The following is a 14,294-nucleotide window of genomic DNA, read 5'->3' as shown; positions in this document are numbered from 1 at the left end:
TTTTTCCTGGTTTTCAAGTGAAGTAAATTTCAGCTATTTATTGGTGGAATAACTGGGTCAGTTTGCTTTTTGATTTCAAGGTTGGAAACTGCCAGGCTGGTTTTCCATCTTTAAATTAGGAATCTTCCTGACAAAAGCTTTGTCATGTGGAAATCTTGCCATTAATTATAATAATGCATGGCTGAAATACTGACTTTGTCCTTTGTATTGGAATTTTATCTGCTTTTAAGCATGTTCATGAATAACATTTTTGTGCCAGATATGTTTCCAGAGGTTTTCTGCAGTTGTCAGATACTCTCAGTACTACAGCTGTGTACATCACAATAGCAGTGTCTCTGATGCTTATCATGTTTCACATTTTAGTCATTAATGCATAATGTTTCTATACTGTTTCTATCACAAATAATCCATAATTACACTTAAAACATTTCAGGTTTCTATTACATACTGCTTTTTCTTGTCTGCATTATTATATTACAGCAAATACTCAGGATTCTTAATGAGTATATTTGTGATGAATCCATGTGCCGATTAAGAATGAAATTTCAAGATAGACAAGGAAAATATTCTAGATCTTATCTGTTTGAACTTCAGTAAACCAGTTGGTATACTGCCTCAGAGGAATTGATCTGTTATAAGAGGAGGCTAAAAGAACTTGGCTCGTTTAGCCTAGCAAAATGAAGGTTAAAAGGGGTGTGATTGCTCTCTATAACTACATTATGAAAATAAATGCAGACAAGGAAAAGAACTATTCAGTCTGTTGCCTCTAGTTGGATATAAGTTGGCCATGAACTAATTTACACTGGGAAGTAGAAGATTCTAAATGCTCAGAGAATAAAGTTCTAAAATGAACCATAGGAACAAACAAATTAGTTTTAGGATAAGCTTCCTAAACAGCTGAAAGATTGTATGAGCTGTTTCCTATGATAATGATGGATGGGATTTGATCCATCACACCCTAGCGTCCTTTGTATAGGTTAGGAGGTGAAGGGCTGACCAGATTCTGTCCAATTAAATGTACACCATCTCAATGTTAATCTGCTAAACTGTTTTTGAGCTACTATTATCAAATCTATGATAATATGGTGAAAAGAAAGTTGAGTATTCTGTTTGGAGCTCTTTAACTCTTTACCTCAATTTATTAACTTTTGTCTACCCCGTTTATTTCTTCCATGCTTAATGGTGATATAAGGGAAGTTCTGTGAGAAGATGATTTATCCATGGAAAAATAGCTATTCCAGAATAGTATATGCTTGTTTCTGATTGATTCAAATATTTAATTTAGTCTTTTGTTCCTGGAAAAACTGATCTTTAAAATATGTTTAAAATCATGTAACAGGAACAGGTCCTTTTCATGATATTTTCATACAACGAGTAAAACGCATTAGTTGCACATTCACTGCTTTTATATCTGTGGCCAGTACAGGCTGTCTACGCATGTCTGGTATTGCTGATATTGAAATGAATATATTCTCTGTGACTCAGACACTCCTGTTGTTGGAGAGTGAATTTACCTTCAGTTGTTGTACTTCGAGGCACAAAGTAATTTTCAGAATCTGAGTCAAATCTAATGCGTGCTTAAATAATTAGCACCAGAAAATAATTTCACTTATTTATACATGCACACAGTATCATTACTGAAGTGGGTGAATGAAAGTAATACACTAATTAATGAAATCACAGTGTTGTTCTGTATTTTTACGATGTATGGGAATCCTAGCCATGTATCCCTTTTATTCCAGATGCTGGTTTTTGTAGGTCTGGTGATAGAGTGTATACGTTGTGCTAGGCAGTGTGTATTCATAGCAAAGACAATGCTGAGCACAAAGGACTCCTAAGTAGACCAAAACCAACAATTGCATAAAAGTAGGTAGTAAAGTTACAGTAGAAGAATAAGATTTGTTGGTCACCATAGTAGAGAGCAGCTGTAGCACATCAATGCTGTAGTTGTCACAGTTTCTGTAGGCATTATGGCAAAGAAGTTTTAAGAAGGGATCTGAAGCAAGATAATGAACTTTGCTAAGACCCTAATCCGAAAGCCTATTTAAATGAATAGGATTATTTCTAGTGATGTCAAGAGGTGTTAGAACAAATCTTCCAACATTGTATCTACCAAGGGAATTTTATAATCAAAATTGCTATAGGATTTTACAGAATTAAGCATATTGAATTATACACAAGTATTCTAGGCATGATATGTTTTAACGTGATTAATTCTGTGTTAGCTTTTGAATAATTCTGCTCGTTGACACAGCACGATTTTTTCCCCACGTTCTCTTGGCCTGGTTTTCAGAGGTGCCAATACTCATAATTACCAGTGACATAGAAATAAGAAGTCATTTTACATGTGTTTATGATAAATAATTTCAGAATTATAGTATCTTTAAAAAACCTCAGGATTTGCAGTGAAAAGTGCATGAGAGTATTTCGTGATTATCTTTTGATGAGATCAATACAAAGGTGTTGTTTTCAGTATATTGTATCAGCACACTAAAAATGTGATAAACTAAATCACCTGATAGGCTTCATAACGTGAATAATTTTTTGTGCATTTGTTTCATCTTCCAAGTATGTCTCTAAGATGAGTGCATGCTTACAGTTTGTTTATCACATATGCAGAGCTATCATTTATATTGTGATGAGGGAGTTTCCTTGCATTAGGACGAAGTTGTCAGCTTTGGGTAGATACTTGTATACAGCATTGCTTCCATTTGCCACACAATAGATGCGACATTTGTTGATGCTGAATCAGTATTTGAAAGCATGACAGCCTTCAGTTGAGAAATAAAGCAAAGTCTAGTATTTACCTAAGTGGAATAATGGCTTACTAATAATTAGGTGCTCATTTGAAGTATGCCAGATAACTTGAAGAAATAGTAAAAGTTACGGTGTCATTTGGGTTGAGTAACCTAAGACCTGTTATTACTTTGCTTAGCGTTTCATCAGCATTTTGGATTAGTATTTATTTTTAAATACAGAGAGCAGTAATTATTGAAGGTGATCTCTTTCATGTTTCATACAATTTAGAGGAGATCATGAATATTTTTATTTCTTGCCACCTAAATTACAGTAGGATCTTGCAACAGAAATAGGTCTTTTGTAGGCCTGCTGATCCTTTGTTGTTAGAATTAAGTTAATCATGACTCTCCAGCAAGAACCTGGTTAAATATGGCAGCCCAGCTACCTTGGCTTTGCATGCTTTCACTCTTGTTTGTATTTATTAATATACATTTTTACAAAATCTTACTTAACCAAAAGCGTTCTGGTTAAGATTATAAATGGATATGCCCACTTAATTGTAGCAAATTTTAACATCCAATGTGCAGTTAAAAACAGGGAAATTACTATATAAAGTTTTATTTAAAGATAGAAAGTAATTAAAAATAGATCTGTTCTGTTAAAATGATGCTTTCCTTGGCAGTATAAAGAGTGAAAAAAAATGCTTTTCTAAAAGCTTTTAAGTCTTTACTATGTTTGTTATGGAGTGGGTGGTACTTCACTTGATTTCAAGTATTCTTATAATATCACAGCATGCTCTTTTAGTGCAATACACTAGCTGTCCATAATATTAAAATGCTTTTTAAAAAATGCCGTTGTAGTTATAAGAACATGGAGTTACAGTACCCACTGTTTTCCCTTCCAGCTGAAATCCTGTCCCCTGCCCCCCATTTGATATATGCTTGTGGAGAGTTCTGTAGTTATAAACAGTGATATAGTTCTTTCTACAGGCAGAGACACTAATATTTGGGGAAAATATTTTTTGTCTCAAGAAGTGGATTGCTCCCTTTAAAAAAAAAAAAAAAAATCGCAGATCAGCTGTCTAGATGCAGCCAGTATTGATGTGGAAGGACTAGTGTGCAGCTAGAGTTCTTGTCTTGAAAGTGAAACCTTAAATTGATCCAGGCTTTGCTACGTGTATCCAAAAATATTGTCAAAACTTGAAAATCTTTTTAAAAAAAAATAAAATTATGAGAAGCCTACAAGGATTGTCATCTTTACTCTCTTGGACATGTTCACATCAGCAGTAGGCTTTTTGGTAATAGTGATCTAAAGCTGATGGAGTTTATCTGTATTGCTGTCTTTAATACTAGTTCATCATGATTTTTGCATTAAACTACAAAGATAGCCTTAATATTTGAACCTTATGCAGAGCCAGAGGTGCACATGTAGAGGAAGGAGCCTCCATAGACATGAAATCAACTTTACCCCAAGAAGAAAGGAGGACAAAGATGTTTTTTCGAAGTAGTTCTTTTCTATTGAGTTGTACGTGGTACAGTACTAAGGCATTGCCTTAGTGCCTTAGTCAGGTACCTATTAAAAACATAGTGTCTCTTTGTTGATTGCTTTTGTGGTCTTCAGATTTTATAAATTGTCATTAACTAAAAATATATGTGGACTTATGTTTTGTTTGTTGGTTTTTGTTTGTTTGTTCAGGTTTACCAAAAATGCAAGTCATTCGAAACTACAATGGAATACCACAACCAGCGACCCAAGATGGTCCACCATTGCATATCCAGATTGGGGACACTATTGAACTAATTAGAGGAGATGCACATAGCTTATTTTGGCAGGTATTGTATCATTTAGCAAATGGCTATATTCCATTAGTCCCAGATATTAAGTTCTTTTTGATATATTGCTCTTGTAATTTTTTTCATTTTTGAACAGCAAAAGAGTATCTTTGTGTTTTACCCAAAATAAATGTCTAATACAACTATTTTTACTTTTAAAGCACCAGTAGTTCCTATATTGTGTAAAGCTTCATTCTTGCAGCCTTCGAGTACAGGTCCCGGTGAATAAATCTGCAAGAACGTGGCATTGGTAGCAATCCTTCTAGTGAAATTATAGAAATTAAGGAGAGCATTTGGCACATAAACAGCAAAGTCCTGTGAATTTTCAGTCACTGCTTCTGTTAACGTAGCAGAACTAAAAGCTATATTGGCAAAACCTAGTTACGAATATTAGATTTATAGGGGAGAGAAATAGCTCTGCAAAACAGAACTACACCTAAACTTCGTGATGACCTCTCAAGTCAGTCAAGGACAGTTTTTTTTTTTTTTATTATGTACATGGGAAAAGTATATTCTATTGATGGCAAAATTCAGTATCACGTGATTCAATCACTACTACTGTTACTGAAATTTCTTTTTAATTGAGAACTATAAACAGATTCAAAATGCTGTCTTGCATTCACTTTAAAGATAAAAGCATTAAAGCATGTCTCATTTTTCTTGATTATTTTCTTAATTGTACTAGAATCCTACGTACTACTGATATTATTGGATAAATGGAAATAGAGCTAAATAGAAGAACTCCCAGGATATTAATAGAAGAACAACTGGGAAGCATCTGTCATTGTCTTGAATTGTCATTCCTGTGTTTGTCTTCGTGATTTTCTTTTTTCTTTGAGGCTATATGAAGTTAATGAATATAATTATAAAAACTGCTTGCTCTGTTACGTAAGTTAGGTCATATGTTTTTTTTGTTGGCTTCTGTTAGGATTCAATCTTCTCCAAACTCTTCAGGACTGAATCAGTGAACTCTGTTCCTATGCCACTGCATCATCCTGAACAACATTTAACCGGGGGAAGTCATAAACAATAGAATTGCGTTATCTATTTAAAAATACGTAAATAACTGTAACATGCCTCTCCCCCCCCAAACCAAACCAACAACTCCCTGAAACGCACCAAAACTGTTCCTTAGCAGACCATAGATATTTCACATCACTAAAAATAAATTTTTTCAAATGTTGGCTGGCAGATTTTGGCCCTATATAGTTTTATATGTGGGGCATGGTTCTGCAAGGTCTTGAGTGCTGATCCAGAGAAGCATTTAAGTATGCTCTGGATTTGGGACTGCCTAGAAGGTAATTACCTGGCTAATACACTTACTACAAGCCAGAATTATTGGCACCTTGTGGGACTGACTCTATTGCCATGTTCATATACATCCGTCAACTCAATCTACTGGAATTTGTCTTAGATGTTATTTGTACTATCATGCTAAAGAATTTAGTTAGAATCTCACAGTGTTTAACTAGCAGAAATTGGAAAGTGTGTGAGGTTTTTTCCCCGGAAGCCTTAGTAATAGATTTGAATCTTAATGGAAACTGTCATCTCCATTAGCATCATTCAGGATTTTTTTTTTTTTTCTCACAAGCTGCCTTGTCACGGACTGCTTAATACAGATTTTCATAAGTCTTGTAATGACATCTGCATTTTAAAATGCATATTAAGAAAAAACCTCTGCAAAACACAGGGTTTAAAATCTGTAAGTTTTATTCAAGAGTTGTTTTAGAGTAATTTACAGCTGACCTGCAAGACTAATAATGGAATGGATTTTTAAGTCAACCGTCACTCAGTTTAGAAATTCAAGTGCTTGTAATAGATAAGTATGTGTGGTTTAAGTATAATTTTTTCATTCTTTACAGTACATCAAATAAACACTACAAGTTACTAAGCAATGCTTAAGCTATAGCTTAAATGCAATCAAATGTGTTTTGGTGGACATTAAAATTCTGCTAAGTTAATGTTTGAATGACTGTATAGCAATTATTGTGGTAAGTTCTGTAGTAATTCAAAACCATGTACACATATGAATCTATCTGTTATGCAGTCTGGAAAACAGGAGAAGTATGGTTTTTTTTCTGAATTCCATGAATTTGCTTTCTGCCTCTTCACTGGTATCATCCAAAACCTAAGCTTTCTTCAAAGAGAATGTGTAATATAGTGGGGTTGATACTGTCACAAGTTATTTTACTCTCCTCAGTAAACACCTGTCTGTGTTTACACACAGAGAGAAGGATGGTCTTATGCTGATACTTGTGCATCCCCTTGTGCATGACTACTTTTCTTTGCTCAGTCAAGGTGCAAGCCTAGAAGAGCCATGCTGCTTGCCTAGCTGGTGCTCGGCTAACATCACTTGCAGAATGAAATAAGAAAAGGAAGAGGGGCTGGGGTGGGGGGAGAGAGGAGAAAACTTAGTGTTTTAAATGGAAATTTCAGACCCCTTAACCAGTAGTTGAAGTAGTTGAAGTAGTCAGACTTTTATTATAAAGGTGAGTATTTCTCTCTTCTTCTGAGTTTGGTTTGAGTAAATTGGTACCTGCTTAACCTGAGGGTAGGCTTTCAGGGGTGCCGCAATGCCTACCATAAGATATAATGTAATTCTAGTTTTACAGGTTTGTACTGCACTTACCTGGTATCCTCAGGCAATCATGTTTCTCAAGTATGCCAAAAGAATACAGATATTTCCCGGACTGATTCTTTTCTTTTTCAAAACCAGCTTTTCTTTGATGCAGATTAAACCCATATCAAGTAATAGCTATTACAGATGTACTTTCTCATGCTTCAGTAGTTAGTGGTCCTGCTGTAAACAGCCAAAAGGCATTGTAAATATACTTAGGATATGAAATTGAAACGCTGGGGAGGTAGGACTGTAAAAGTGCCTTTTGAAAGTGCCTTTTTTTTCCTTCCGTTTTGTAATTTTTCATCTGTGTCCTTCCTCTCTTCACCGTACTGCAGTAAACAAAACGAAAATGGGTGAAGGACATGATAATTTACAAATTTTAGCTATCCTGGAGTTCCAGTTCTGTGCATGTCCAATAAAGTTAAAGGGCATTGCATAGCTAAGTAGCAGGCGGCAGTCTGGAAATTTAGAGCAAATGTGTCAAATGGCTTCAGAAGGTCTCCCTTGTTAAAACACGTACAGGAGTCGTGAATTGGCCACTAGTCTTGCTGAGACTGTCATTGAAAGAAGAGGACTGACGGGCTTCATTGGTCCTTATATATATATGAATATGTATGCACACATACACATACATGTAGTATATATTTTAATATATAATAATTTAGAAATACAATGTAATAGTACATACATAATATATATTTTAAAACTAGTTCTGTCCAGTCCTTTGCTTCTGCTTTTATAATGGCCATAAGCCATTATAGGGCAGTGTTCAAGGGAAATGCTTACTCATCAAGCAATAATTAATTAGCAAGCAGGAAACATAAAGTAAAAAGAAAAGATTAGCAGAAGTGAAGTATGGTGGCATAATAATTTTGCTGTTGTTAATGAGTTGATGGATAGATCTTAAATTTTGAAATCATCATCTGACAACAGGTCATGGTTTTGTGGATGAACAACACCAAGCCTAGATGAATTTCCAAAGTAAACAAAATAACTTAGTCTCCTAAGGACATTATCAAATTATTCATATGAGTTCATTATCGACAGAGTATTTTAAAGTGAGCTGTTTCCTTCAGTAATGTGTAATAAATCAAACCCTGTTCTGTTTAAGGATTTGCTTTTATTTAGCTAACAAAGCCATCTGCAGTTATCTCATGTGAAGCTTGTCTTCAGAAGATAAAGCCTTTCTTGGGTTGTCTTGGTGCTTGTTACATTCATGGTATTGCTCAAAATGCAAAGGCAAAGTTTTGTACTGGTCACAGTACTTGGGGATATTTTGTGTGATGAGAGAGTCTGTCCATGTGACTTCTCTAACTGCTGCTTTCGCTTTGGTCTTGGTGTACCGTCCATAGAACGTATACTTCACTTGTTGCCTCTCCTAGCCCAACGACGCTGTGTCTCAGTGTCTCACAGCTGCAAAGAACAGCATCTTCCAACAAGCGATGACATCTAAGGAAATTGTAGGATTGTTGCTTGGGCAGACAGTATTTCTTAAAGCTGTACCTCTCATATAAGTCTGTCCACTGATGATGTTGTTTCTCACCACTTCATTTCAATGAATGTTCAGTGTCCTCCAGTTGATTCATTTTTTGCTGCAAGTGCCATTGAGTTGTTATCTACAGAATACTTAAAGTGAAAAGTGCACATATATGTTACAACACAGCCTATGGATTGCAGTGCAGTTTCCTTGTTCTGAATGTGTATACATGATGTCTGCCTGCATTGTGATAATGATTTAACCAGTATGGTCCACAGCTAATCTCATGATCTTTGCTGCTCTGATGGGTTTTTAAGCTGTGATTCATACCACTGTGTACTGCTAGCAGTATCTAAGCCAGGTAATGTAATGCTGGCTCTATAACATATTGTCCCATGGTCTGGTCTTTCTGTACATGCTACAGTTTCTTCAGTGGCTGTAATGTGGCTTTATTTTTTTATTTTTACTTGAGGTCATAGAATAGCTCAGTTTGGTATAATTCAGTGCAGACTGAAGCATTTAAATGTCTGCAAATCAAAGCTAGCTTTCATTCTATATTTCGGGGTGTGCAAATACACTTCTGGAAAAACATCAAGAGATAATCCTCTAAGTATCCAGACTGTATTTCTGACTTGCAAAAGGAGGCACTATAAACATTATGAAACCCTATTGAACATTTGAAATGATGTTCCTTTTTGCACTTTCAGAATGTAACACAGGGGTCTGTCCCTGAGCTCATCAAATTTTGATCCTTGGCTGCTTTCTAGTTGTTGTGGACATACGTCGCATGATGTGTCATCTTGTTCAGCTCCTTTCACTTTATATAAATGTTTCTCATGAAAGCAATGGTGTGTGGGCACATACAAAAATAATGTTCATTTGTGCTCCTGCAAATGCTTTTTCTCATTAATATATTTTATTCAGTGGCTGGTCTTATTGACTGTGGTATCACTTGCTATTCAGATAAGATTAGTATCGTAAATAAGTATCACTTAGATGGGAGACTGTGTCTGAGCTCTGCTTGTAAGTTAAGTCTGTACTTGAAAGGGATTCATGTTTTGGGAGTAAATAGAATATACGGATGCAAAGGGTAACCTGTATTCAAGGAGATAGTGGGAAAGAGGGCAAGGAAGCTTTGAACACAGGTTCAGATCTACAGGATTGTCACTTGTTTGCACATAATTCTTTTTTTAATATTACTGCTATTCAGCATATTATAGCTTAAATACTGTTTAACTGCTTTTCTCTCTGCTTTGCACTTCTCTGTATATTTGTAAAGATGGCAGTTACTGGCGTCACTATCTGTGTGTGATAAATTGCGTAATGCTCTCCCTAGGAAAATGATGCACTTACTTATTGTGCTTAGGATATCACAATCAAATAATGTTTTCATTTTTTCATAAACCCTCGTTAATTCTTGCTTTTACATTCAGCTTCAACCTGCTTGAAATCTCTGAATTCTGTTTTGTGTGGTGATATTAGGGTACAATTACACATTTAGTGTTACAGAAACAAAATGAACTAAAACTCCAAAGACATTCTGTGTCTGTTGCTGAAGCATTTTTCCCCCTTTTAATTTTTTATGTTGCAGGTATGCCATCAAAAATAAAAACCCCTGAAATTTTCAAGATTACAATGCTTGTAAAGTACTCATTCTTACTCTCATTGCCAAATGTTGATAGTATATTATGTTTACAGTCAGTATATTAAATTTCATGGAGGTTAGGCATTTATGTGCTTTTAGAAATGTGTTAAATGAAAACATTTGCCAAAATACACAGTTTGATGCCTTTGTTTTATGTATCTGTGTTTAGAAATTTTAGCTATGTGCTCTGTTCTGCTCTGAAAAATGTGGTCAACGTGCTCACAGCCGAATGTTTACTAGAACTAGAAAGGTGTTTTTATTTTGCTGTTCTATCTGGCTGCTTCAGGAGAGCTTGATGGTGAATTGTGAGCTGCTGAGACATGGCTTTGTGATGATCTACTCTTTTGGCCTGTAGAAGCCCAGAGTAAATTGGTGGTCCTGCAACTTTGGGGCAGCAGTTGGGTTGCATAAAAGGCTCAGTTTAGGCAATGCCGGATGCATTTCTGCAGCTGGTCTCCAAGTTGTGTGGGCGCATCTACAACATGTGAATATATCATAGACAGAGAGTTAATCTTTAATTCTGTTAGTATTCTCGTGCCCACCTGATTTCCAACAATTTGCATGACTTATGGAAACCCTTAACTATAGAACTTTGTATCTGAATTGGCTCATGGATTATTAGCCATAAGTTCCCATTGGAGTTAGCGTGATTTCTCCGGTGCTGCAACTGCTGCTGCATGGTGGTGTAGTCATTTTGGGGATCTGTAATGTTGCAGTGTGGCAGCTGTCACTAGAGTGATGCCAACTGAGGAGGAAGTAACTTGAAAGGAGATAATTAACATTAATGAAGGTATCAGACACTGGCAGACATTGACAGAACTGGGAATCACAACCCAGGCTCTGAGCCCCCTTCTTGCATCTCATCTCTCAGAGCTATAATTATTAATTATATAAATTAAAAAAAACCCCAACAAACCAACAAAACCCACACAACTATTGAGTAACACACTTCATTAGAACAGCATTTTATTTTAAAGACACTTTGATACACTTATTGTCCTAAATCCCTGTGCATGTATTACTATTTACTATTAATCCCCATTACGTCTCAAATATGGAAAATTTTGGGTTTTTTCTAGGGCAGAAATCTAACAACAGGAGAGCTTGGATTCTTCCCAAGTGATGCAGTAAAGCCTAGCCCATGTGTAAGTACAATTGTTTAATTCTGTTTGTCATCTTACAAAAAAACTGTCTAGTTCATACCATTGCTTTATTAATCTTACCTGAGGAAAATCATACTGTTTCTAGTTCCTTTGTGTTTTCATGGTGTGTTCAATACTGCTTAAAATATAGCATTCTAATACTTTTGGTTATCAGATGTAAATAGGACATGTCAAGAAAACATGTTTGAGAAGCAGATTTAACTTCTGGGACTATTAATAAATTGAACTGTCTAAAGAGTTTCCAGAGTATAAAACAAATGCATTTTATGTGAAAGTGCACTTTCCTCCTTCCCCCGCAGTAAGATGGGAATGCTGTGGTTCTAATCTACTCCCCAGTCACTTTGGGTTAGAGAGAGGGATTATACCATAAGTAGTGAGTTTAAAAATGCGTAAAACTAATATAAAACTTTGAATTCAGACTGCTCGATAAATTTTCTCCTCTCTGTATGTTCTTACCTGCCTTTATTTCACACAAGGGTGTTCTCAATCTAGAAAAGTTCAGGATAACAATAAGAAAAAATATTTTATAAAATGTACTCAAGAGTTTTGTATACAGATGTGATGATGCATTAATATACTGTATGCTTACTCCTTCATTCTGTGCCCTCTATAACACTGTGCATCAGATTACTCTATTTCCCTTTGTTGAGATTAATTGATGTAAACCCAAAAAAAGTGATGAATCATATTCCTTACTTTGCTTTAAGACAACTTTAACTTCTTTTAACTTGATTCACAACAGTTTGACTTATTAATAGAATTGCTTTCATTACAGCAATCAAGATATGCCACTTAAATGGTTTATAAGTAGGTGGAATCAGCTGTTAGGGGCTGCATTTTGATATGCCGTTAAGGCTTATATTGTGCCTTAGTTTCTAAAACAAATATACATGTGTAATTATTGGTATCATATATTGTAATGTATATGTATGTCTATATGTATCATATATTACATGTGAAATACGTTAGTATTTATATTTAGTATATTAGTATATCTTGAGATATTAGTATATTAGTGTATCTTTAGACTTCTTTAGTACCCTATATTTTCAGAATTTTGTTTGATGCACAGAATATCTGTACGTACAAGGTATGTTAGGCTGGGTGAAAGAACAGGTCTGGAATAAAGACGAAAATGTTTTGTGAACTTAGCTTTCTTCCCTCCACCCCTTGCTTATTGTAAAAGCTGTGGATTTCCCCGTGCCATGGTGTCACTCTCCTGGACACCGGCAGTACCCGCTATGTGTTGGCATTAGGTTCTTGGAGCCACCCAGTCAGTCATTGTATAGTATCACTGACAGCAACTGTAGCAACATTTTAGGAACCATCACTACACTTTAAAGCAGAGGAAGCAGGATATCCAAAGTTAGGAAGAATGCTACTGGGGTGTTGTGAAGATTGCTTTCTAGTGATAAAGCTTTTTGCTAAATTTAGAAATAGACTATTTAGAGGAGTATTGAAAATAATACCGAATTGATAAATATTATTCATGAAATGTTACCAACCGGTGTCATGATCAGAACAAAGAGATAAATTGATGCTTTACCACTGTTAACTTGGAACGATGAAATATAAACATCTTACTATGATAAATGATGCAGTTAAAGATACTGAAACATCAATCAGGTTTTAAACGTGCTATAACTTTTACTGTTATTATTAAGTCTAACAGTCTTTACAACCAGCTGATATAAAAACGCCCAGAAACAGCATAAAATACATCGATCAAAAGACTTTAGGAATGAATATTGAATGAAAAACTGCTAAGCTCCAGAATATCTATATTCCAGACTTTTCACAGATGTACCTATAAACAATTTCTTCTTCTTTGCAATAAGTAGTATATGTCAGCAGACATTTTCTGCACCATATGAGTAATATCTGGTTCTTCCTAGCTTTCTTCCAGTTTTCTCATTTCTATAGAGGCATTGGATACATAGCACAGTATGAGCCAAGAGCTTCTGGAATAACATTTGATTTTACTGTATTTCATGACAATGAACACCACTTCTTTCTTTTTTTTATATATATGTCCATTCAAAATTAATGAAAAGGACTACTCATCTATAGTTTAACTGCTCTGAAGGATGGACTTAAACCATCTTTGAATTTTTATATCCTTTTGAACAGAGTAGGGCTACTTGACAAATTAAGAATGTTTATTTTTTCTAAACTATTCTTTCTTCTCCTGCTGCTGATAGAATGTTATTTAATTAGTCCTATGGGGGATAATACAAATCATTAAAGGTGCAATTCTTGTGTACATGAAATGTATTATTGAAATATCTCACAGCATGTAAAGACTCTGTAAGTGCCTAGTTGGCCTTGAAATGTCTCATTTGGTCACTTCACTAAAACATTTCTCGTAGGAATTCTTTGTCAGCATATTCATAATCTGTTAACTTTTTTCCAAGTCTCACCACTAGAAGCAGAGTTGCCCGAGTAACACCATCAGTAGCTGTAGGGATATGAAGTGCCACTGCTGCACTGGTAGTGCCTGGCTGTGTTAGGCCCTCTACACTTCAAAGGACTTTGCGTACTACCAGCACTACAAATGCTAATATTTGAGAGCCCCTTGTCTACACTATTTGGGAGTAATGCATGTTTCCTTTTTCTCTCTCAAGAACTAGACTAATTTAATGTCTGTTTTAACACCTGGGTAGATTTACTGCTTTGCAAGCTGAACATGTGACCCTGGTTTTATCACAGAGAACTTTAATGTGTTTCACACTAGTGTCTGCTTTGTTATTTAGAAAAAATGTAAGTTTTGGGCTGTCCTGTAAAATTCAGAATTTTATCAAAAAAATCTTGGGTTGAG

At 35.3% G+C, this 14,294-nt stretch overlaps 1 protein-coding gene across 1 annotated transcript in view; it reads left to right on the top strand.

Annotated features, from left to right (window-relative positions):
* Positions 1 to 4,434: 4,434 nt before the first annotated feature.
* The window catches only part of LOC104075620 (guanine nucleotide exchange factor VAV3-like), a gene marked incomplete at its 5' end in the record, with an annotated part of 32,272 nt that continues 22,412 nt past the window's right edge, over positions 4,435 to 14,294 (top strand). The window contains 2 exons of the mRNA XM_009576188.1: positions 4,435 to 4,571; positions 11,393 to 11,458. Of these exons, the coding sequence (XP_009574483.1) occupies positions 4,435 to 4,571; positions 11,393 to 11,458 (203 nt within the window). The remainder of the gene's footprint in view (positions 4,572 to 11,392; positions 11,459 to 14,294) is intronic.

The sequence above is a fragment of the Fulmarus glacialis genome, unplaced genomic scaffold (assembly GCF_000690835.1).
Source record: "Fulmarus glacialis isolate BGI_N327 unplaced genomic scaffold, ASM69083v1 scaffold17734, whole genome shotgun sequence".
Classification (NCBI taxonomy): Eukaryota; Metazoa; Chordata; class Aves; order Procellariiformes; family Procellariidae; genus Fulmarus; species Fulmarus glacialis.
This window is presented reverse-complemented; position numbering and strand designations above follow the sequence as displayed.